This window comes from Ornithodoros turicata, chromosome 1 (assembly GCF_037126465.1).
Source record: "Ornithodoros turicata isolate Travis chromosome 1, ASM3712646v1, whole genome shotgun sequence".
Taxonomy (NCBI): Eukaryota; Metazoa; Arthropoda; class Arachnida; order Ixodida; family Argasidae; genus Ornithodoros; species Ornithodoros turicata.
In genome coordinates, this window is record NC_088201.1 from 52,823,321 (window position 1) to 52,849,946 (window position 26,626).

A 26,626-nucleotide genomic window follows, 5' to 3' on the forward strand; every position below is an offset into this window, starting at 1 on the left:
ACGGCGCATACACCAAAAATACGACGACGACGACGATTTGAAACGACAGGGAAAGCAAGGCATACCCACGCTTTCCCCGACAACTCCCAGCCTGCACCGCGACTGCCGCAGTGGCGCTGCTCGTTCTTCAAAAAAAAAGTATTGTCAGATACGTTACTGGAGATTTAGTGTGCTTGCGAATTTGTCGACCATAACAAAGATCCTCCTTCTGTGGTATGGCATGGTAACGAACATAACTACCCACTAAAACGATGAATCCCCCCAAAAAGCGTAATATGTTCATGTAAGAGTAATATGTTCAACTTTAAACAGGAATCCCGTGCATATTTGTTCTCGCACGCATGACTGAATGTCGCCCGGAGCTTTCATAAATCGTGTTTTGCAGTTGCCCGTGTGCGATGTTCCAAAGCACAGATGGCAGAAAAAAAACAAATGGGCGAGTGTTCAGTTATGACCTGGATTTTTTTCCCTTTTACTGCTGCATGTTCGCTGCTACGTAGCGAAACCCTATCATAATGGAGATCACATTACCTTCAAAGGATGCGGTGCTAGCTTGATGCACATTCCATATTTTTCCACTTACACGAGCAATACGTCCAACAAATACGCCCTGTCCTTCAAAATGTCCTGTTTGCAGATATCTGTGCATTTTTCTATCCATTTCGACAACATTACGCGTTTAGCAAATAAAAGCAACTAGACGGACAAGAACATAACTTACTAATTTCAGCGTGCCTAATTAATTCGATTCAGCAAACATGTTTCTTTCATTTGCAGTTTCACCCTGCGCTAAGAGAACACGCTATCCACAATACTTCCTAAAGTGCGACACAAAAGGAAATATAATGATGGGAACTCGAAGTAGAGCGAGGATGTATTCGGACCTCGTTTTGTGCACAAAAGAAATCCAGCCATCAGGTGAAGCTGCGCCATTATGTACCTTGAACGCGTGACGCGGTGTTATTTCTTTCTTTTAGTACAGTAAAGACATACCACGGCCACGATAGGTGGGTTGTCAACACAACATTTCCTATATGAAGTGCAATGCGTTTGACCCGGAAAATAAAAACAAGGACAACGGCTTTATTTTGGTGATTATGATTGGGGTGTTTCATCGCAAAGAGGGTTCGAGCAAGTGTTAACATATGATGTATATACCGGGTGTCTCAGTTAAATCCCCGGGATAAATAATTCGCGAACGGGTGCACCAATCCCAGAACTTTCTTTTTTACAGGTATCTGTCCGATACCACCTACAAGCTCCGTACTGTGTGAATGAGGGGCAGGCGCTCATTATTTAAATGAAAATTCAAATGAGTTTCGTGAAAAAACATACTTTCTAAAGCAGGGCTCCGTCGGCACTAAAATGGGTAGTACCCCTTTTGGGACCTTCCCATGACACCTTTAGATAGAAATTTGCCACCGAAGAGGGTCATTTGTTGCAGTAATTAATTGGTTTTGGTTTGCATATTTTTGTCGCGGCGAAAAAGGACGTAATTAATTGGAGTAATTCATTGGGCATAAAAACGTAATTCAATGGTGGATTAGAGAATGGAAGAGCGTCGTTTTGCGCTTCACCGCGAGCAGCCGCGGCAAAAGTATGTAAACCGAAACTGATTACTGCAACAAATGACCCGCTTCAGTGCCAGATTTTTCTCGAAAAGGTGTCCACTGAAGGTCACAAAAGGGGTAGTACCCTTTTAATGCCAGCGGCGCCCTGCTTCAGAAATTACGGTTTTTCGCGAAACTCATTTGAATTTTTATTTAAATGATGAGCGCCTCCCACTCATTCACACGGTGCGCAGCTTGTAAATGGTATCGAACAGATATTTGTAAAAAAGAAGGTTCTTCGATTAGTGCACCCGTTCGCGAATTATTTAGCCCGGGAATTTGGCTGAGACACCCTGTTTACGGGGTGTTTATTTTCATTCGTTACAGAATTTTTATTTAAAAACTGGCAGGGCAAGATAGATGCCGTTTTTGCATTTGAGCTATATCTCCAGGCAAACATTCTCTCAAGGAAATTACGTAACTACATGATGACTAATTACCTAAACTTCATTAATTAACTCTTTAGTTAGGGAATCTCGCGCAAAAACGAGATAACAGAACGAGAGATATTCCTCGTTGAAAGGCATTCCATGTTTAAAAAACCAAACCATTAAACGCGCACGAGCAGCATTTGAGATACGATGTGTCTCGTACTCTAATTAACAACTGACCACGCGGGTAAGAAAAGAGCCGTGTACAAGAGAGAGAGAGAGAAAGAAAGCGGTCTGACCATTAATGGGACCTGCCGATACGTGTCTGGTCAATCAGTGGTCGACATACAGTTTGGTATCATTACAGGCTATCCAAAATTACAAAGGTTTGTTATCATTTACAGTTTTTTTAAGTGGCGCCACCGCTTGAGTAGTCACAGTGGCGCACCCGCTTGAGGCAAGTTGCCTCACCCCACTGCAGCCAGTGCGATGCTGTTGAAGATCTAGAGCACCTTCTTCTCCCTTGCCCACACTACCACCCTTCCCGCTCCGTACTTCTCCGCCTCCCTCAACGAGCTAGACTCCCGCCCCCCCCCCCCCTCTCTCTCACACAAAATTGCTTGTTCCCTGGCCACATCCGGCACACCAACGCTCTGCCCTCAAGGCTCTCTTCACCTTTCTGGACAACATAGGACTTCGATCCTTATTGTGAAGGGGCTCATTATTTCATTCCCCGCATCCCCACCAGCAATGGGGTAGAGTATCGCCCCCGACGATGAAACTCCCCAGCCATCATCCCGTAATAAAGTTGTTGTTGTTTTACAGTTTTTTATAAAAAAAAGCTTTGAGAGCAGGATAGATGTCGAGTTTGCAGTTATACGGCAAGGTGGACATCTTCTCGAAGAGAGCATGTAACTACAGTGCAACTAATTACCTTAGTTTAATTAGTTAACTCTAATTAGGGGATTTCAGACGAAAGCGAGATAGCAGAATGGGAGACAATCTTCGTTGAAAGTCATTCAATTTTTGAAAAATCCTGAAGCGCGCACGTGCGTTGAAATATTGGTCGCCGAATTTTGATTGGTAAATGAGCCGGAGCCGAAACCGAAACCGCGGCGACCGGGAGCGCTGGGAGCACAGCGCTCATTCCACGTCAGAGGGCCACGCATTTTGAAGCGATGAGGTGATTGGAGTATATGCTGATCTGCTGGCGAGATCAACCGATTGCCATCCCAGATAAGCCAACGACGGGAAAGGTGTGCTCCTGAGGCGCGCTGTTTTGGATTCGGCTCATTCGCATAGCGAAGTTCAGCGATGGATATTTCACGCAACACGCTCGTTTCAGGATTTTTAAAAAAGCCAATAACTTTCAACAATGATAGTCTCCCATTCTACTATCTCGCTTTTGATCAAAATTCCCTAGTTGAAGAGTTAATTAATGAATTTGTGGCGCCTCCGACGAAGACCATGTTGAGGCGTAACAAAAGGTGCTGACAATTTTAGGTACGCGGAGCCCGAGAAATAAACTCGTTCATTGTGTTTGGGCAACTCGATAGCTTCGGCCATTGTTCCATAAAAGAGGTCCACATAACTTGTGACCCGGACAATGAAGGACCCCAACGCAGGAGATGGAGACAACGCTGGGTTTCCTTCTAGGATTCGCCACGTCTCTGTCAAGCTTCGACCTTTCTGGCACGCAACTCCGTTCGTGCGGATCTCGCAAGTCGAGTGCCAATTTCAACTCGGCAGCGTCACTTCACAGCTCACCTGATACTACCACGTAGACTCCGTTTTGTCACCGAAGCTTGCCGCTGAACTCGCCGACATCATCTGTGCGCCGCCCCGTTCTATACGCAGTCCGATCAGCTGAAAGCGGCCATCATCGAACGCACAATGGCCTCCGAGCGCAGGCGCCGTTTACAGACTCTGCTTTCCGAAGAAGATCTGGGCGACAGACGACTGTCGCGATTCCTGCGGCGATGCTAAATCTTTTGGGAGACCGCGCAGAGTCCATCGACAAGCCGCTTTTGAAAGAGCTCTTCTTTCAGCACCTCACTCCCGAGGTGCAGATGCTCTTGGCTACCGCTACCAACCTATCGAACACCGAACTGGCTGCTCACGCCGACAACATCATGGAGGTTGCGGTACCGGCGACTGCAACTGTGTATCTCCCAACACCTCCCCAGAGTTCCTCTCCTCCTCCACCCTCCACCACTCCCGAACGCTTCCGGTGCGCTACGATCCCACTTCCAGCGCATGACCGCCCTGGTGGCCTCAGTTTTACCCAGCACTCCCCTCAAAGGGCACAGTTTCTCGGCCGCAACACCATCATCTCCCTTACCACTTTCCCCGAGGCCCTCGTCGCTTTTCCCCTTCTCGGGAGCAGATTTCTGATCACTGAAACAGTGATCAGATGGATCCCAGAATCAGGAACACCGATTTCTGATTTCTGCTGCTTCATTTGGTTTAATTGGTCATTCAGCGCTAGTGCACGGAACTGCCGAGTCCCGTGCGCCTGACCGGGAAACCGCTCTGGGGGTCACTAAAGGCAGAGTGCGAACCCTCGTCGACAATCACCTCTACCCGCCTTCACATCTTCTTTTCCGACCCTGTGTCCACTGTACTATCTCGCGACCGCTAACAGGGGTATCCTGGTTTACATTAAACTCTCGCTAACCCTGTCGCTGGGACTCCGACGCTCTTTCCCTTGGATTTCCCGTACCACTGCTACGCCTCACAGCATCGGTGAAGCCGATTTCCTCTAAGACTCTGGAATCGTCGTCGACGTGCGTCGGAGGACACGGACCAACCCCACCACGAGTTTGCTCGCCTCAAGCCCTGGTTTTGTTCTTCATCACCCAGCACCCTGTGTTGCAATTTTCTCCCTTCAATCGCCCTTTGCGGCAGTGTTGCCGGAATTATCCTCCCTTTCCAAGCCTTCCCACTGGACCAAGCCTGTGCGGCACGGCGTTCTGCATCATATAGCTCCCTGGAGTTTTTTGTCTCATCTCTCCTCCACGTTTGCACTGGGAAATAAAGTGGGATGCAGAAATGAGGTTTCATGGGGCGGAGGGATCTGAATCTTTCGGTGTCGTGTTCGCAGTATGCGGACTGCGGCTACTGTTTTTTTTCGGCCGTAGTCGAGATCGAGCCCGTGATCGTCCTTGATATCAAGATGGAGGCCGACGGCGTGGTGGAGATGATGAATGAAGACGCGAATAACGAACGTCCAGTGAGGTCTCACGGGGCTGAGAAGCAGGTTCCGCAAATCGATTGTGTGGAGCGTAGTTTCTGACAGACTGGCTGCAACCGTAAGGATGTTCTTTCATGTACCTGCATCTTCAATGAATGTCACGGCGACGTTTGCAACAGTACCGGGCAATGTGTCTGCGTATGCCGCAGTAGAAGCAGGTGCGCGGGTCCGGCGGACGAAAGGTAGCCGAGCTCATTATCCGGCGAAACCAGGTCGGCTGTAAACTCCCATGAAAGGAGCAATGACACCTGGACCGGGCTGGGGAGCTCTGTTGAATGTCCGTCGAGTAAGAAGTCGGACAACATCGGCATATGTAGGACGAGGAAGTGGAAGGGATTCCGGCGCCGGGTAGGGAACGGGCGTTTTGGTCGCGCACACGGCTTTGAAGGGTGGCGTCCCCCAGTGAAGACAACAGAGACAGTGGGAGCCATTTGTGGAGCAGGAACGATACCAGCACGTACTAATTCTTCACGTGAGACTTCGGAATGAAGTTGCGAAGGCCGTCGTAAGTATGTAGCGATCGAAACATGTTCGTGAGGGGAGAGGACAAGGGTGGAAGAGACGTCACCCGCGTGTTCCTTGCGTCGTGCAGTGAGCGACAAAGGGACACGACGTCGGTTATGCTAGTAGGGGCTTTGATTACGAGGAGTTGGAAAGCATCTTCGCGTACCCCTTTGAGAATGTGCTTTATCTTCTCTTCCTCGGGAACATCGTTGTTGAGGCTGGAACACAGTGACAAAACATCATCGATGTACGAAGTGCAAGATTTATCGCAGCGTTGCATCGCGTGGAAAGTTTGTATTCGGCATCAGCTTCCCTGTAAGCGGGGTGGACAAATAACAGTCTGGCAATATTATCAAAGGCGGCACAGGTCGCTAGGTCTCCTGACTCATACTCCCTGCCCAGTATTGAATATCTTACTATCAACTTGGTTCGTGCGCGCCCCTTCTCCAAACCGGACTCGGTGAAGGCTTACCATCAGGTCCCTGTCGCCCCCGAAGACGTTCTGAAAAGTGTCATAACGACACCATTCGGAGTCATAGAATTCCTCAGGGCGCCCTTCGGTTTAACGTATGCTGCGCAATTTTTTCAGATTTATTGACATCATCCTCGTGGTCTGCCGTTCGCCTTCGCACATTGATGACATTATCATTGCCAGTGTCACGGAAGAGGAGCACTTCAAACATATTCGTCTTGTCCTTTGCCGTTTAGAGGAGCATGGCATCGCTCTCAATGTGCCGAAGTCGGAGCTCGGCAAGTCATCGTTGGCCATCGCATCTGTGCCGTAGGCATCTCTCCGCCTGTAGAATGAAGTCTAAAACATTCAAGATTTCCCCCGCCGGCTTCCATTTGTCAGCTGCACAGACTTCTTGGACTCTCAACTTTTACCGACGGTTCGCCCCTGTCACTGCCGCTCTCCTCAGGCATTTTGAAGGGTTGCTCAAGAGCTCCTGCTCCTCATCTTCATCGCCCGTACGTACGCTTCATCACACGTACCACCCGTCCTGCACTCGTCGTCGCAAGTCTTCGTCAGAACAGACCGCGTACGTATAGCCTTGGAGCCTCCGTACTCTGGACCGTACAGAGTGCTACAGCGCAAACCCACCGTCCTCATCGACATTCGCTGTCACCCCAAGTCGGTCATCATCGATCGCCCGACTCAAGCCAGCATTTTTCGACAACTCAACCCACCACCTCCTCACGTCGCCTCCGTCCGCTTACCTCCGCCTTGTCGCCCTTCCATGGCAGTGCGCAAGTCCGTCACGTGGGCCCCAAGCTCGTCAGATCGCCGTCGACAACGCCTTCTTCGTCACCTCCCGTATCAAGAGGGAAGCTCCTGTGGCACCTCCGACGAGGACTACGTTGAGGCGGACGAAACGGCGGTGACAATTTTAGGTGCACGGAGCACGAGAAATAAACTCGTTTATTATTATTTTTTTTTCTGTTACGGCAAGCCGTTAGCTTCAGTCAATCTTCCGGAAACGAGGACCACAAATTGTAGGCAATTAGTCATATTGTAGTTACATTCTCTTGAAGAGGATGTCTGTCCTGCCGTATAAAAACGACATCTACGCTGCTCTCATAGCTGTCTTATCAAAAATAAGTAAATAATAAAAAAAGGCCTGTATTTCACCTTTGTTTACTGGTTGTCACTATATGTAGGAGAAACTGGGGGGGGGGGGATATGAAGATTTATTAAACTGGATTGGATAGAAATGGATACCCCTCGATACATACCAAAGGAATGGATCTTGCAGCCGCTTTTATCAATGGCATATAGGTGGAGAGAGGCATGTCGGTAAGACGCAAAATCCAGAAATGGTTGCTGGTGGAACCGCTGCTTGGTACAGAGACGACAGACTGTGTGATATTTTTTAAATTAGGCAGCATAAGGAGACGGAATCAAAAGATATACAGGGTGGGCAAAGTTAAAGTAGCCCCACATTTACGCACGTAACCGTGCGAACTTCCGATGACCCACGACGACTCATTTATGCCATGAAAACCAGCAAAAAACAAAAATCGGGGTAACCAAATTCTGCACGAGAATATCGCCACGCAAACTTTGCTCTCAGTGGGATTGAAAACAGCAACCAATGAAAAGCGGAGAAGCTTAATTGACAGGTCGAGCCTCTTTCTCAGGCTGCTCCCAACTGCCAGACTCCCTTTTAATACACGGGACTGGCTAAGAATAGCAACAACCGACGCAATGCCACCAAGGTGCGAGCTTCCTTTGCCTGGTTGCAGAGCTGTCGCGAGGCGAGTTTGCGCCCAGGGCAGGGTCAATCTGAAGCGCCCCCCCCTTTCTTGTTGCCGTCAGAAACCCTGTAAACACAGAAAAGAAAATGCCTCTTTGCACTGCCGAGTCCGTAAATTCAAATTATCTTCCTTCCCGCTTTATACTGTCCGACCAACCTGCCAAGGCCTGCCGTTCGGCGCCCTCTCTGGCGAGGGCGCCCGGGGCAGCTGCCCCTCTCGCACCCCCGTCGCTACGGCTCAGCCTCGTTGCACCGGCTGCAAAAGGCTGACCTTCACGCTCAAAGTCGTCCTATCTGGTGCAGCTCATTTTGAACGGTTGAACGGAAACATCTCCTTGAGACTGAGGAGCAGCGAAGGGGAGGACTAGACAGGAACCGACAACGACAACTCAAAACAACCCAAAACTTTTTTTTTTTTTTTGCTAGTTTTGAATCGTCGTTGTCGGTTCTTGTCCCGTGTCCGTCCTGTCTAGTCCTCCCCTTCGCTGCTCTCCAGACTCAAGGAGATGTTTCCGTTCAATCGTATACATCAGTTTGCTTGCCTCCTCTACTTATGTTCAGCTCATTTTGTTTGTAAAGTGTAACCGCTAGAACCTGCATGAATATTTACTACCTCCCGTTAAAATATATATATATATATATATACTGTCGGACCAACCACTGTACGTGGTTCTTATATCCATATAAGTATGCGCATATACATGGCGAACCATCGAAGTTGTCCATTTGGTAATTGATAATTTGATTAATGGTCTAAGGAAAGAGACATATATAAATCCCAACTTTGGGAAATGTTCTTAATTCTTGAATTCAAACCTAGTTTTTTTAGATGAAGTATTTCTGAAAGCAGGGTTCTAACAAAGAAATAAAGAACAACAAAGCACCAGAGCCACTTTGGAGAACGGGATATGAGACTGCATGTAGCTGAAGAAATGTACACATCACTTTAGCGCGTCGCCAGCTTTGAGATATAAGAAGTTAAATTAGTTCACCAAAAGGCAGTTAAAATCAATTGACCTTGTGAAGCAATAATAGGAACCCTCTGCTTTTTGAAATAGTATTTCCATACCCAGCGAATTCCTGCAGGATATTTGCATAACTGGCGTAAGAATTCACATAATCAATTAAACGTCTCTCTCTGTGACATATATTGCAAGTTATACATGCATTTGAAGATAGAAAACGAGATATAAGGCTGGGGGATAGCGAGCACACAGTTCAAAAACAAAACAAAACATGTTTTGTTTTTGTTTTCTCTTTTACACCAGGACAGCGTACTACTACTACTCTTTAAGTCAGTCCGGGCATGAATGTGTAGAGAAAACATAATAGTGATTTTTATTTAGGAGATTTTATTTGTCTCGCGAGTGGCGTGTTCGGGACTATAAACTTCCCCGACACCACATTCTAAGCGATTTTCACGGAACAAACTAGTCTTTAACTCTGTGCCTTTTCAGACTACAGAGTTTCTTCTCCCTGTCAATATCGAAATATGTAGCGGGTACAAAACGGACCAGCATTGCTCAAGGCTGCTATTCACACTGTGCGAGCTCGTGTGCCCGCTCCGTCAAAATTACTGCATGTCCGTTTTTTCCAGCTTTTCTCGGGCACCACGCCCCCCTTTTTTTTATGCGTCTTTTGTCGCTCCCGCTCCTCAACCATTTCAAGTACATGCATATTGCTATTGCTCCATTAGCGGCCATATCATGGATATTATAAACTAGATATTTTATATTGCACAAGTTATATTTTCGTCTCCGTGTTGACAAAAGACTGCAATTAAAACCGCTCCCTGTTTGCAACGTTTCTTGTCATAAATCATTTGTCACAGCCACGGCAGGCGAAAATGACGCGGTATGAAGACCTGAAAGTCACAGCTTGAAATTACTGAATGGCGAAGCGGCAGGCCAAAAAGATGGATCTCACAATTCTACAGAAACAGAAAAAACTCGTGTGTCGCCTATCTTGTAGTCCTTGTCCTACAGGGTGGCCTACGTCAAATAACACTCTCTTCGCCTTCTTCAGGTATCTCTTATTAATGCGTCAGCATTAGAACCCGCGTGTTGGAAAATCGTGACCGTCTAATCGATGCTATGTGTGAAGCCTCGAAGAAAACCTCTCTCCTCCCTTCCTCCTTCCACACCTGCGTGCTGCGCATGCGCACTGGTAGAGGGAAGACCTTTTTCTCTCCCCCCCTCTCTCTCTCTCTATCTCCGGCAGCGCGGCGAAGGAGCAACTCGCCAGGGAGGAAGAAGGCTTGCGCCGCTGTTGTGGCTGTGTAGTTAGTGGTGGTTAGTAACAGTTAGTGATGATAGTTCATGATAGTTACGGGTGTACAGTGCTGGATAGTGGTAGTGGGTGGGTGGTAGGTCGGCTGTAAACGCAAACACACGCACATAAGAGAATGCGTCTAATGCTACCGCAGCATTACTGACATTAATCGGCCTTCAATTTTTTAAATCAATATCAGGATGCACGCCAACGCGGAATAGGGATGTGCGAAAGGGTGCACCTACACGGCGAACCGAGTGCGTGAATAAACGGGCCAGAATAGGACACGCCGAGAGTTTCTCGGCACGGATGCACGGGCCGTGAACAGACGTGCATGTGTGAATAGCACCATAGACTTTAATGGGTCCGTTTCTAGCACCTGAAAAACGCGGACGAGAAAAACGTTAGAGTGAAACCAGCCTAAAGGGGACATTCTAGTAATGCCGTATTTTTATGCGAGTAAGACCGGTTTCACACTAGCGTGACGTTTACCGCGTCTGTGAAATGCGTCCGTGTTGGGGTCATTCCTTTTTCTTTTCTTTTTTTCTCTCTCTCTCTCTCGGTGATCACCCGTGTGCAAACCGTGTCCGAGACGTGTGCCTATTTTTTCACTTTTCATAGGCTCCACACGGGTTCATGTAGGCCATACAAACTACCTTATTTCCTCGGGAGTGGCGTGTTCGCGTCGATAAATTTCCCCCACGCCCCATTCTAAGCGATTTTCACGGAACAAACTCCTCTTTAACTCCGTGCCTTTTCAGACTACAGGATTCTTCCTCCGCAATTTGTAGCGGGTAGAAAACGAACCAGCATTCCTCAAGGCTGCTATCCATACTGACGGAGCCCGTGTGCCGGCTCCGTGAAAATTACTGCATGTCCGCCTCTTGCCCATGTTTCTCGACCACCACGCCCCGTTTGTACGCACCTTACGCAACGATATATCAGGATGTTGGAATTTTGTTACCTCTCTGTTTCAAGTACTTTTATTGCGCCACTAGCGGTCATTCGATAGATAGTGCAATATTTTTTATACTTTCATATTTTTACATATATATTTATATGTACAAGTTATATTTTTGTCTCTGTGTTGAGAAAAGACTGGCCTGAGTAGCTGATGTGGCATCAAAATCAAAATCATCATCATCATCATCATCATCATCATCATGACAAAAGACTGCAAATAAAAAGGTTATCTGTTTCTTGTCGTAAAGCATTTGTCACACCCACGGCAGGCAAAAATGACGCAGCGTGAAGGTCTGAGAGCCATATAGCTTGAATTCACGGAATGGCGAAACGGCCGGCCAAAAAGACGACCTTAGAATTGTGGAGAAGCAGCAGAAAATGGTGTGTCACCTTATCTTGTAAGGCCGGTGTCCTTGAGGTCAGCCTATGTTAAAGAACACTCTCTTCCTCTTCTTCATTTATCTCTCATTTTTATCAGTATCAGGATGCACAGGTATGCGAGGAATTTGGTTGTGTGAAAGGTCGCACCTATAGACGGTCCTCTGTTTACAAACATGTGACGTAACGAGAAGACTGGTTCGAGGTTATATTTTACTGTGGTGGGCGAGAAGGGGGAGCAACGCGTTGTCTGATAGCCCGAAAAGGCTGATAAGGTTCATAGGTGCCCACCAGCATGCCCTGCGCGGCGGTGAAACGTAATCGATGACGTAGGGGTGCAGGTCGTCTATATTGTGGCCCGTTTTTTCACGCACTCGACTCGCCGTATAGACGAGCTGCACCCCTACGTCATTGATTACGTATCACCGCCGCGCAGAGCATGCTGGTGGGCACCTATGAACCTTATCAGCCGTTTCGGCCAATCAGCCGATGCGTTTTTCCCGCTCCTCGCCCACCACAGCAAAATATAACCTCGAACGGGTCTTCTCGTTGCGTCACTTGTTTGTAAACAGAGGGTCGTGGACAGTCCGAGAGTTCCTCGGCACGGATACGGGGTCCGTGAGCAAACGTGCATGTATGAATAGCACCATAAACTTTAATGGCTCCGTTTCCGACGAGAAAAAAGTAAGTGTGAAACAGGCTTCAACAAACAAAATTGGTAAGAACAGGGTGTGTTGGCAAACGCTTACGACTACAAAGGAAACAGAGAGAGAGAGAGACAGCGAAAGTAGCTAAAATGTTACACTGCAAGCAAGAGCCTCAAATAAGGAATGTGTAGATGAGAACGTTTACTGTGGCATCCTGGTGGTTCAACCCTACAGATCGTGCATGCAGTGCCGGGGATGCCATCTCACCTTTCCCTCCATGCCGGCAGGATCCGGTGCTCTGCCTGAACGAGCGCTACCCCTTGCTTTCCAGCGTCGACTGTATACAAAGGTTCCTGACGCCGACCGTCTCGTTGGCTGTCTACTTTCCACCAGCGTATCTCCGTTGGGTTCTTGCCATCTACCAAAGCCGTGCATGGCAGGCGAGCCTGGGAGCCTGATAGCACTTCCACAACGTCGACTGATGAACTGGAGGCGCCTGAAACGTGATAGCAGAGTTTCTTGTAAACATTAGTTGCCAACTAGTGCCTACGAGTGACTACATTTGCAATTACGGACCTTGCATCAGCATTTCTGCGTGTGCCACTCTTTGCCAGAAGCACACACACAAAAAAAGTGCGAAGCTTCTCCTAGCAGAGTCATTGCGTGTCATTGCGTGTCATACAGAGTCACTATCGACTCCTGCTATTCAGCACCAACATCACGTATCAGGGAGATATGAATTTCACCGGTCGCTATGCATACGACTGGACACTGGCCAAAGCCGCAACTTTCAACAACCATTGTAAGGGAGTGCTCCATAGCTGCACTGTCGAAGTTGCACGCAAAGAAAGCAGATAGACGTCCATTCAATATGAATTTGAGAACCAATACCCACAAACAGAACTTCGCCGCGTGGCACTGTCTGCGCCAACCATTGTGCCACATGAGATAGTTATCGCTTCCGATTTGAGCAGAGAACGGGGCGTACACCCTTTTTGGCAATTAACATGCATCCAAATTGCCACAAAGATGTGTACTCCTCCAACTTTCAGCAAATCAGAAAAGATAACAATAAAATCTGAATAACGATTCATTCTCATCATGTTGCGCACATCCTGCGAGAATGCCGAGCCATAGCCGGCTATATTTGAGTATGCCTGCTTATTCGGCCGAAGCGCCGGTTCAACACCCTCCCCTATCTTCCTCTGCAGCACGCCGCTTGGGGCGCTCGCATCCTAGGATTGTTCTCAATGCAAAGTGACATGGAGCGCTTGCGTGATCGGTAGTAAAACCCGTGTAACGACCGCCAATACTATAGTGGTTGATTAGGAAACGGATCAATATGAATTGGGATAGTTCTTAAAACATTCGGCTGTTCACGGTATTGATTTTATTTGCTCAAATCGCTCATTGAATAGTAGAGAACCCAACACGCCAATCACCCTTGTTTATTTGTTTAGCTTTCGACGTTATGCAGAACTGCATATGCGCTTTGCGTTGAACTATAGGTGCAAATATGAGGCATCCGGGTTTCGTCGCTGTTGTTGAATGCGTGCATATGTACACTTTATTGTAATGAACTGCTCAGGAATTATGAAATAATACTGTATTGTGACACCGCTTGGTTTCTTTTCGTTTAAGATATGTAATAAAACTGATCATTTGAAAGAAATAGCGTATTTATTGTCGTGTCCGCCTGTACCAGGATCTTCCGCTACGTCGAGGTGTAGTTACATCGTGCACCAGACACGAAGTAAAAAATTAACCGTGGATGGCTAAAATACCAGTTGGATCATCTTCCAAAAATGGCTAGATCACATAAATGGTTCTAAAGTAACGCCTTCTTTTCACGTGGTCTAATTTTATGGAAATTTCTTGGCCTGGTGCAAGGGCCCTTTGGCCCCGTCTATCACGCTCATTAATAGAGATGGACTCTTCTACCCATCTGGACAACTGCTTGCGGTGCTGCATCACTTGAAAACGTACATTCAAGTCATACCAACAAGAATGACGAAGAACCTGAAGCATTCCCTTAAAGCAGCTGTGAACCATGCTGCTGAAATATTTTAAGCGAACGGTAAGTATTGAAACTCTCCGTTCGTGGACATCACCGAAAATTCCTGGAAGTGCTATATATCAACTTCTTTATCGCCCACTGTTCACAAATTTTTCTCTTAGAGTAACCGACAACAACGACATGAAAAAATTTCCCCTCGAACCTAGTCTCACGAAAGAAATGTGTATTTTTAAAAATGTGCTAACAACCGCAGACATAGTATAACCACTTGTCAGTGTCCTGTTTGTACGCATTTTTCAGTTTTACGTCACATATTTTGTGTCTATCTATACGACTACATCTTACATTTGCACTACACTGCATTGGTGAAAGCAGTTCTCTTGTACACAAGTTTCCGGGCTTCTATACAAATAAACGGCCCCTTTCATGCAGTCTCTTTCACTTCCGACTCACGATACCACATCCACACGTCATCTCCCTGCTTCATCACATCTGCTGCAATTCGAAGTAAAGCCTCTCACTGCCACGAAATTCATATTTTTTGCGATCCCGACGTTTGCGCCTTCCATCGTTAAACACTCTCAAAATTAATGCAATGCACATTTTCTTTTCTATATCATCAAGTTATCAGCTAACTAGCATAAGCCCTAGTTCGTATTGCAGAGTTAAAATGTCGAACACGTGCCACATAAAATGAGTTTCGCGCTGCAATGTCGCTCGTAGAAAAGCACGGCGATCGCCGCGCGGTATCCTAGGAAGGAAGCGCCCCTAGCGGAGGGCGCCAGAAACAGAAGGGACAGGCGGCTCTCTTTGATCTCGGCGCCATTGAACAGGCATTCTCAAATATAGGAGGCCACGGCTGAGCATACCATTCTGCGCGCGGAGCCCTCCTCCCTCACTCCTGCTCTGGCACGCTAGCGAACCCGGGCGGTTCTTATGCCGGACGTTCCGCTAAAGAAAAAAAGAAAAGAAAAGGAACCTAGTCCTCTTTCTGCAGGAGGCGGATCTTGGCCAACGACCCCTCTAGCCCTTTGCACTCCCCGACGAACTCACGCGCTCTCTATGCATCTCCACACTTCGCCCTTTATTCCTTTTCTTAATATTTTTTTATAGTCCTGACGATGTCAACTTCTGTGTGGCCAACAACGGCGAGCCGTGCCAGTCATTACCCTCCCCCCCACCTCTGTTTTTACACTGTGCTTAGCTAAACCGGAACTTCGCCACAGAGCACGCGTAAGGCTGCTAAGCCAAGGTTGACAACAGTATCACTATTGCGGATAATCCCCCTGACTTAAGTGGGGAAAACGGGATATACGCCTATGCGCTCGTATGTGACAACTCACCGTAAAAACGAGGTGTCACAAAACGGGGTACGTCTCACTTACTTCAAGAAATCAGGAAGGAGAACGATATGACTCAACATATTGGTTAACGGGAAGAACGTGAAGAACGTTTCCGGGAAGATTTTTTCTAAAGAACGTGATGCCCGTTAAGCTTTAAGAGTGCAGTATCAGTCCTTTTTCCAGTTGTATTTCGTCACCCTACACAGAAAAGCAGAAAAAAAATACGAGTTTTTAAAGCGGCACTAAAGTGCAGAAATATCACCTCGGAGAATGAATGATGGCGTTACCTTGGCACCCACACAAAAGGAACGGGATTCTTCCGTTGCGTCGTTCCTGATTTATGAGCAAAAGAAACCGCAATGTAGACTTTCCCTCTCCCTCTCCTTCCCAACAAGGCCGGCAAAACGGCGAGGCCTCTGATTAGTCTCCGCAAACGATCTCTCTTTCTCGACTGGTTGAAAAGGAGAGGCATGCACGACTTTGGGACACTTATGGGATACTTCTTCTGCGGGCCTTATTATTCGAAGCTTACTTGTTCTTGTTCATGTGGGGTTTCGTGTTTGTAACGTTTCGCGACGTTTGGGTTGTTGTGGAGTTTTCTTTTGTAACGCGCATTAGTCTCATTTTGTCGCCGTATTATGTTATGTGCAGCAGGTTTCGATGAGTTGTACATAATGTAAGTATTGTTATTCATTTACTCATGTCATTCTTGTAAGTAGCGCCATAAACTATAATAAACGTTTGAAAAAAAAAAAAAACCAGCTCCCGTGGTTCAGTGGTTAGCGTGCTGGCCATGTCAGGTCGAGGCTGGGAGGTGCCGAGGTAGATGTAGACAGGATGAGCGCTTTTTATATTTATTTATATTTATATATTTTTATATATATCTACATTTAATTAAGCGCTCGTCCTGTCTACATCTACTCTGTGGTTGATTATTCTAGCGCTATCTTCTGTACTGCAATGCACCAACTACCCAAACAACATATACTGCTCAGCTACATTTCTTCTACATCGGGCTCTTTTATTTATGATCCCTTCTCCATACCCCAAATACATGTGCTCATTTCCTATATCGTCACCACGATCTGTCGTGCAAGACTCCTAGGATATTACCTAAGGAAGAACGAAATCCCCGCGGAAGTTACCACCCGATTTGGATTTGTAAAACCATCCTTAGGACATGGAAGACGCATCTGCAAGATCGTCCGCTCTGAGACCTGGCGTCAGGTACCATTATTCCAAGATCTGCTCCGCGTCCTCTGCTACACACAGTACCCTGAGTGGCTGGCTACCGTCAAGATGAGGGACATGACGCTCCAAGCAAAGAAGTTGACAGAAATGTGGTGGATGTGCGTTCTCAATGAAGCAAGACAGAATGAAAAAACCGAAGACAGGAGGCAGGAAGCAGCAAAAGTGCACCTGCTCGGTGGAGTTACTGTTCCAGACATAGTGAAGTCTGTCCTCGCCAAAGGGCCGAAATATTGCACTGAGACAGCATTGGCACGACATGATAGGCTTTCGGCAAACCGACGTATGGCTAAGAGAGCTGAAGAAACAGGTCAAGACAGGTGCTCATTGGAAGGCGTGGAGGCCCTGTCAAGGTCAGTGGAGAAGTCTATAACTCGAAAACCACTAGGAAAGATCCTACTATAGGGATCGTCTCCTTTTTTAAAAACGGCAATCTTATGCTGATGCAAGCGGACAAAGAGGTAGGCTTTGTTGTCCTACCAGAGGATATGTTCAACGAGAAGGCTGCAGATGCAATAACCAAGGACTTTGAAATGGTGCACGAAAAGACCACGAGAGTTAAAAACAGAGCGCTAACGTTGTGCAACAACTAAGCGCGCGTCCTGTCTACATCTACTCTGTGGTTGTCTATTCTAGCGCTATCTTCTGTTCCCCAATGCACCAACTAGCCCAACAACATATACTGTATGGCATGCTGAGCCGAAGCAGGCGTATGAATGAATAATGGATGACCAAAAGCGAACTGAACTGAAACTGAAATTCGGGTAATTTGTAAGCAACACCGAATCTCTCGCATTTGTTGTAAAACATAAGTCGCGGCAGGCCTGCCCCTTTTAGAGACGTTAACAGTCTCTTAGTGTGTGCATTTGTGAGGATGATGGGACCGACAGGAGCTCGTCCTGGGAAGCAAGCTCGACGTGCAAGTGCAGATATGTTCTTTTGGTCAGAGTTGGGGAATTACTTTTATTTTGTAATGCGTTACATTACTCATTACTTTTCATGCTTAGTAATGCATTACTAGTGCCATTGCTTTCATCAAGTAATTACATTACTTTGACATTACATTTTCCCAGAAGCCTCTAACGCAGTCCTATGCGGTGTTTGAAGTGCGCACTGCAAGAGACTGTAAAAACTGCGTTTACTGCCGCCTCACGCAATGGCTTAATGACATTACATTGCACATTACTCATCCACAAAATGTAATGCCTTAGCATTACTTGCTACCGAGGTGGCATGCATTACTCCTCAACTCTGCTCCTAGTACACTGCCTGCTATACTGCAATGGCTTCGGATCCATCGGAGCTGGGCATGATGAACCATCTTTTCGTAGGTATCCATACATGTACTATTAGAGGAAAGAATGCTACAGAGACCAAGTGACGTAATGCTGAGAGAAGTCGGAAGTTCACCCGTGCCATTTGTTACGGGCAGGCGACCTCCACACGTACACTCACCCGGATAACATTGGTGTGGCAAATATCTGCGCCGTGTTGTGCAACGGCGCACTCCTCGACCCCTCGTTTGCTCGTAACAAATGGCGGCGCCCAGGGTCTGCGAGTTTCCATTGGTTTAGCGCGCAGAATGACGTATAACGTCACTTCTCGCACATTTCTCTGCTGGGGGGAAATGCGGTGCGCGTTCGATCTCCTTGGGATTGTTTCCCCCATGCATGTACCCGTGCACGCTCAGACATGTCTATCCATGTCTCCATGTATTCCATTGAGCCCGCCCATGCAAACGAGATGAGGACCATGTCCAGTGTAACGCCATAGAATCAGTGATGACAAGCTGGGATAAAGGTATTGTAAAGCAGAGCAGTACAGGTTCAATCTCAAATCTTTATCTATTCGATAACCTGAGCTATCAACACAGTACACTTACGTCACAATTTTTATCCACATTGCACTTCTAGTCTTTTTTTAGAAACTAGAGAAACTAGAGCTATAGAAACCTTTAGACAACACCATGCATGTCGAAGTGGTCACCAACTGAGCATTGCGCGTCATGTGAGGCGGCGAAACTACATTGCATACGCGGACAACACTAGATCTAAGGGTCGATTCACACGATGCAACTTTAGTGGAATTACGTTGCGCCGTGTGAACGGGTTGCGAAACATACTGGAGGAACTGCCCCACGAGCGATTTTTCTGGCAATCTTCAGGCGCAACCTGTCAATCACTTAGCTCCTCCTCCGAAGACATCCAATCGCAGTGGCTGGCTGCCGGAGCGTCACTTCCGAGACGTAACTTCCCAGCCCAGATAAGAACACGCTAGCAGCATGGAAGCTGCCCCGTCGGTTCACGTAAAACATTTTACGAGAATGTGTTCTTGAATACGTCATTGCAAATTGTTAACCGTATTTTTTTCAGTTCTCGCTTTCGTGCAATTGGATGAACATCATGATAATGATATTTTCTCGCGCCACCTCACGCGTTATTTCAACACTAGGATGAGGCGAGTTGCTCACCGTGTGAAAGGAGCCTACCCGCTGCAAGTTCGACTGCCCGCGACCGTTGCTGGAACGAAGTTGCAGCAAACGTTGCATCGTGTGAATCGATACCAAAACGGAATAAGCTTGCCAAGTAGCCATCAGGAGCGGCAAATCATGTGGGAACATAAATCAATAATTGATTGACAAATTGGGCATCATTTCCCACCAGACGTCGCACAGAGCCGTTATACCGCAATTTTGCTAGGCAATTAAAAATAATCAGTGTGCTCTGGCACATGCGTAACTCCTTGTGCTGGGTTTATATGCAACAAGCTGGTAATCCACGCAGTGAACATAAACTACCTTTGTGCTGCTTTACGGTAACTTTAGGTAGATCTCCTACATTCAGCTAGGCCAGTTTTGTGTCACAGACGGTGCCTTGCCATTAAAGAAATGAATTTAATTGATTGATCAGCGTTTCCTGCACAAGCTCCATGCCATGAATCGTGACGAACACGTGATGGGCGAGATAGACAACAGCGTGCAGTGGCTGAGTTTTATTCGCGTTCTTTCCGAGTTTCGCCGTTTCGTATTCACAGCGTTGATTAAGAGGATACCTCGTTGCAGATACGCGGAGTTATACTTATTTGTAGAAGTTACAGACACAACGATGTAGTGGGGAACCCAGGCCAGCTGCATTGAAACTTTTGTTGCTAACCCAGAACTCATATTCCACCAGCCGTAAGACAGCGACGCAAAACGAAAGCGCGGGAGGCAGCTACCACGAGCGGACGGCTAGATATATAAAACGATTACACGCTGCACGCCTGTGCTCCGCATATCTCGTCAACCACGCGTATTTCTAAACCGGCATTCTGGAAATCCGGCTCTGGGTGCCTTTGGGAAGAAAGGGACGGAAAATTGGCGCTGTGCCTGCAATAGTTGCTGAACAATGCGAACGGTCCGTGGAACCGACTGCTGAAGCAAATGAAAACAATCTCCGTCCTCAGTTTTCTGAACGAACCAACCCAAGTAAGCACGCATATAGTGGTACGTGTATAAGATATTTGAAGCGGTCAAAATGTAATTACGTATTAGTTTTCATTTCCGTGTTTCGTTACATATCCTAAGTCGGCATTTTCCTATAGTTTGAAAAGCATGCCGTGGTGCTTTTCCCGACGTAACGATAGCGACAAGCAGAAAAGAAGAAATCCAGCGCCCGGCAAGCACTCCTGAACCCGGCTAATGGCATCTTATAGCTTTGGCGTTATCTCAAGTCGAAGAGCGTCAAAAGCTCTTTGCCTGGCATAACAGCCAGACAACGTTTGCTGATTTTTCGAGCAAGGCTCGTGATGCCATTAATAAGCAGTAATGTGTGTAGTGCTGGCGTCCGTGTTTCGCGCAATATAACCTGAAGTGCCGACGTTAATGTCTTTCCTGCAGACGGTGTTTTGTATGTGATAAAGGTGGTTCAGCTGGTTTATGTCTTAGAAGGGAGGGGGGGGGGACTCTCTATGTTTCGCGTCTATTGTCCCTATGTCATAGGCGCGCACATATACCAATTTTGGTTTCCAAGTGTAGTAGATAGTTGGTAAGTAAAAAACGAACGCTCTTTACGCTGCGCCTAGCTCCAAACAGCACGCCCATATTCTGTGTCGTATACTCCAGTTCAAAGTCCGCCATCCATACAGTAGCGCTCGTAAGTATTTTGGTAGACGGTTTCCGGGTGGCTGATTTGTACGTTCCCAATGTACACGTGATTTGTCAGTCTACCTAATATAGACCTTTCTAGCCTAGCCTCGAACCGTGTTGCCGTAGCACCGCCAACAGGTGTGGGGGGATATGTTTATTGAAAAAAAGAAAGGGGGGAAGGTTAGTCAGGCGTAGGCCGCCTTCCCATTCCTTTAAGAAAAAAAAGGAAAGAAAGAAAAAAGAAGAAAAAAGGAACACACACACACACACACACACAAAAAGGGGCCTAGAGGCTGGTCGAGAGGCCGGTGGCAAGCAGAAAGCTCAAGAGGGCAGTCGCAAACGTCCCCTGGTTGTGCAGGAGCCGGTCGAGCAAGGTGGCCAAAGGGACGTTAGGGTAGCCAAGTTGTCGCAAGTGGCGTTGGAGATGAGTCTTTGAGAGAGATACCGGTTGCAAGATAATAGGTAGTGCTCAATGTCGGCTTCCACACAACAAGTTGTGCAACTGGGGGAGTTCGTCTGGCGTATTTTATACAGAAGTGAGGGTGTGCGTGCAACATTCATTTGAAGACGATGGAGGAGTGACTCTTCAGGTCTGTTGCAACGGCAGGCAATAGTAAAGTCCGGCAGGGGGTCAATGAGACGTAGGAAATGATCATATGAGGTAGAGTCCGCTCGGAACTGCCGGGTACAGACACAGCGCCACCGGCGAATATGCGGGGAACAGGCAGGGGTCGTTAGGGGTAGAGGGGTAGCAGGGGGAGCTCTGGTAGATGTTGCGTGGCTTGCCATTGTGTCTGCGCGGGTGGTACCAAGAAGGCCTACGTGTCCCGGGATCCACTGAAGCTTCACAGAATGGCCAGTACCCGCGAGTTGTGTGAGAGCTTGTAGTACGAGCGCGTGGAGAGTGCATATTGTGCTGGGGCGAAAAAAGAGCAGCAGATCGAGTAATGTCTTGCTTGTCAGAAAACCAACTGTGCAGCCGGCAGACCGAGCAAGTGCTGTAGAGCCGACAGAATGCCGAGGAGTTGCGCTTCCATTGTGTAAGGGAGGGCAAAGGCTTGCTGAAAGTCAGGGATATAAAATGCAGTGCCCGAGCTGTTTGCCATGACTGAGCCGTCCATGTACACCTGGCGATGGTTCTGACACGTGGAGTGCAGAAAGTCCAGAACGAGTTGGAGGGCTACAGGTGCGGGAGTGTCACGCTTGCGATGAAGATCGGGGATGGAGGAGCAGATATCAGGACGTGCAAAGGTCCACATTGCTGGCGCATAAGAGGGAGCGGTTGAGGAGGAAGGAAGATGATCCTTCAGGCGGGCGATGGCCTTGCCGAAAGCTGAGTTAGTGCAGCCGTCGTCAATATGGTGAAGATAGTGGTGGGGGTGACGGGTGAGAAAGCGAGTATATACTCGAAGGGTATCAGCATCCCGCAGAAGGGAAACAGGCGTCTCCCGTGCTTCAGCAAGAGTACAGTAAGTCTCTGATGTTCGTGATACTCCCAGAAAAATGCGGAGGCCGCGGGCCTGGGTGTTAAGTAGCTCGCACTCCTGTGTTTGACTGAGGGCATGCAAGACAGGGAGGCTGTAACGCAGTGTTAGAGGAGGGCCTGGTGGACGCCATGAAGATCAGACTAGGACGGGCCCCAGGACGCACCAGCGATACGTCTGACGACGTGAACTGAGGCAGTCGCCTTTGTAGTAATCATCTTCACATAGCGGGACCACGTTTAGTCGCGATCAAGTATTAGACCTAGGTATCGGCACGACGTGGTAAAAGTCAAAGGGGAGCCGTCAAGGTAGAGCGCATACCTGTGGAAGCATTTGCGCGAGAGCGCCATTGCAACAGTCTTCGCCGGTGAGACTATTAGGCCACGGGAGGCAAGGTAGGTGGTAATTATATGTAGAGAGCGTTGCAGTCGGCGCTGGATCGTATCTCGGCGCGTTGCAGAAATCCAGATACAGATATCGTCGGCGTATATTGTGATGGATGTATGAGCAGGGAACAATGGGGTAAGGGAGGCCATGATAAGATTAAAGAGGAGGGGGCTAAGGACAGTGCCCTACGGGACCCCACGGGTCACGTGGTGCTTGGTGGTGTCACCATCAGCGGTGCACACGAAGAAAACAGGTGGGTTTTGTTTTGTTCTGGGCTGCTACGAACCGTGATTGCTGCCGTGTTTTGCAGGGGTCGTAGGATTAAACTCTGCAGTTTTCGACTACGCGGAGTGGGGACTGTAGTACGCGTTACGAACTGTCCACAAAGCACAGCGTTCTCAGTGAAAAGCAGGAGGTGGCAGCACAGCGAGGGCAAGATGACGGACACCGTGGTTTTAGGAAAAGTTTCGTAGATAGGCGAAGAAAGTGAGTGCTAGTCAAACCAAGAGCATCACTCGGATGGGATGTTACCATTACCCATAATTCTCCTTCTCTTGTTAGATGAAGAACAGGAGAACCTGCGACTGGCACCGTAGCGCAAGATCACCTTCCGAATAGAGATGTAGAGAAAGTTCAAGTATCCCGAATTTTCGAGGCACTATGCTCCCAAGAAGGGACTACCAGTGTTACGTTCTCGCACAGCGGTAGAAGAGACCCCATTGCACTGCCGCAGGGGATTGCGAACTTTCACTGGAAAGCCTGCTGCGGTATACTTCCAACAAAAGATCGGCTGGTCAAATGGGGAACTACAAGAAATTCTACTTGCCCTAGCTGTGGTGCAAATGAAACAAATACACATGTTCTACATGAGTGTGTTGTAGTGTCGACATTGTGGACTTTAGTCCGCCGGCGCTTCGCTGTAGGGCATGACGTTGCAGTGAGAGCTCGCAGTAATTTTGACCACCTAATCATAATAATTGTGTCATACGTACTCTGGAAGTTCCGATGTTGGGCTGTAGCTCAGAATAAGAAACAGAAGACACGTGCTGGACAAGATGGCCGACAACGAGGTGAGCGCGCACATCGAACAGCGAATTGTCATGAAGTTTCTCGTGAATGAAGGCGTAAAGTCATCTGAAATTCACAGAAGACTTCAGACTGAGTATGGCCACGGTACACTTAGCCGCAGCAAAGCGTTTGAGTGGTGCAAACGGTTGCGAGACGGTCCATCACTCAGTTACATCATTACATCAGTCCAGGACGATCCCGGGGGGAGGGGGGGCGGCTCAGAGCCCAGTGTCAGAGTTCCTGAGAACATTTAACTTGTGGAGCGCCTGATCCTCAAGGACCGACGCATAACATGTCTCGAACTGGCTCGAAAGACGGACCTTACTGTGGGAACGTTGAACACTATCATTCATGAACACCTCCAGTTTCGGAAAGTTAGTGCCCGTTGGATCCCGAGGCAGCTCTCCGTGTTTCACCGGCAGAGAAGCGGACGTCCTCTTCCCCGAAGGTTCTTGTGCGGAACGACTTTCAAAAACTCGCGGCCTCGTGCGCTTTCTCCAAGCAACGGGCCTAGCGGAGAGACCACTCTAGTGCACCTCTCACCTACAGTGTGCTCCTGTCCCATCAGTACCGGTCATCCTGCTTCTACATCACTTTGAAGTCCTCAACTCCCCTTTCTCCCACCTTCTTTTCCTTTTTTTTTTGGCTATAGTCGTGACGACGCCCACTTGAGTGCGGCCAACAACGGCAAGCTACCTCGACACCCCCCCGGCAGAGAAGACTGGAAATCTCTCAAGAGCTAAGGTACCGTTTCGACACTGAAGGACAGCCGTTCCTTGATCGGATCATCACGTGCGATGAAACGTGGGTGCACCATTTCACTCCTGAGTCTAAACGCGCATTAAAACAGTGGAAGCATCCGGGCTCGTCAGCTCCCAAGAAGTTCCGAAGCACCCCGTCTGCAGGTAGGGTCATGGCCACGGTTTTCTGGGACAAGGCTGGGGTTGTTCATGTTGATTTTCTGCCCAGTGGTACCACCATGAATAGTGCATATTACTGCCAGGTTCTCAGCGGTGTGCATAAGGCGCTGAAGCAAAAGTGGCCGGGCCTCATCACCAAAGGAGTCCTCCTCCTACAGCACAATGCACGCCCGCATACCGCACATCTCACGACAGGCACCTTACAGGAACTTGGCTGGGAGTTGCTCCAACATCCCCCTTACAGTCCAGACCTCGCCCCCAGCCATTTCCATCTCTTCGGTCCACTGAAGGCGTTCCTTGGGGGCTGCCACTTGGGCTGCGACGACGAGGTCAAGAATGCGGTCCGATTATGGCTGCTACGCGCCGGTAAGGATTTCTACGCTGCTGGCATCCAAGCCCTCGTGAAACGCTGGGACAAGTGCATTAGGGGGGGGGGGGGGGTAATGTCGAAAGTGGCTCGCCGTTGTTGGCCACACGAGAGTGAGCATCGTCACGACCGTATAGCCGCACAATTGCAGCAACATTTCATATCCTCGCTATATATAACCCAATCTCAGGCCTGTTTTGCCTGCGGAAATCACGTGTGCGCCGTGCTTCTGCTTGCATGCGTGCGTCTGGTGTACCTGTTTCTCTTCCTTTACGCAAGAGAAGCGCTTTTGCATCGTGCAAGCCTTCTACGGTCAAAAGGCTATAACAGTGTACGGAACTTGTGAGGAGCTTGTAGCGCCCTGTCTATCATAGCGGCTCCATTTCTCAGATGCTCCTTTTCGAGTCCATGCTTGCTTTATGAGAGCTCTACGTTTCACAGCAACTATGGACACAATGAACGGATGCCACAACCCACACAAACCGACAAAAGACAGCAGTGCTTGAAAAGATCTACGGCCAGAATGAACACGTTAGCGAAAAAGCTACTAGAACGCAAGACGTGCTTATACAGAGTGTGACGTTTATTGTCCGGCGGCCAACGTGCAAACTCACAGCACCTAAGCCCTGTGCTGCGTAGTGCCTACTACGACGGGCTTGCTCAAACTATGTCTTGAAGGCAGTAGCGTTCCTCATTGCACTTGGGTCCTGCAGTTTCTTATCGTCTTTACTGTAACCGTTACTGTTATTCATCTGTAACCGTAATGCTAACGTAAAGCGAACAGAGCGGATAATTTTCACCTGCAACTCGTTCGAATGCAGGGAAGTGTGGCTTAGATTGCGTGTAGTTATTGTTCCATTCGACTACAGAACTCACAGATTGATATGTACGAAGACGTCGCCAGATGAAGGAGATATCCATTAGCGTTCGCCTACTTAAAGTTCAAATAAATAAAAATAATCCGAATACTGATAACTATCGGAAAGCGTCAGAGCACCCTCTACATAGGAACGATAATGGCGGATTCTGTCACCGCAACCAGCGCAATATTTCATCCGACACGACATCGCCTTCATAGCAACGCGGTTAGGCGCGTTAATATTCATCTAGCCTTCGCCGCAGCTTAATTAGGCACGTTATGAATTACGACTCCGAGAAAGACGGAGCAAACGGAGCGTCCTCCTTAGACTTCGCTCGCAATTTCTCGCATCAACAGCGCCACCTTTCTTCGATCAGTGCCAATGAAGGGATCCTTCCTTACAGTCTGATCAACCGAAAGGCGACCGAACGTGCGACAGGTCTAAATTATTCGTCGCGCTCCGAGGTATCTTCAGTCGGGAGCTGATGAACTCTAAATAGTAAGAGTACATAGGCTTTATCTATCTGCACGAATATCGAATTCGTGTCATCA

The 26,626-nt window shown here is 48.1% G+C and overlaps 1 protein-coding gene across 1 annotated transcript in view; it reads right to left on the minus strand.

Annotated features, from left to right (window-relative positions):
* LOC135378256 (synaptogenesis protein syg-2-like) overlaps positions 1-26,626 on the minus strand; it is a 637,949-nt gene that overhangs the window by 318,591 nt on the left and 292,732 nt on the right. The window contains exon 3 of the mRNA XM_064611235.1: positions 12,520-12,748. Within this exon, the coding sequence (XP_064467305.1) occupies positions 12,520-12,748 (229 nt within the window). The remainder of the gene's footprint in view (positions 1-12,519; positions 12,749-26,626) is intronic.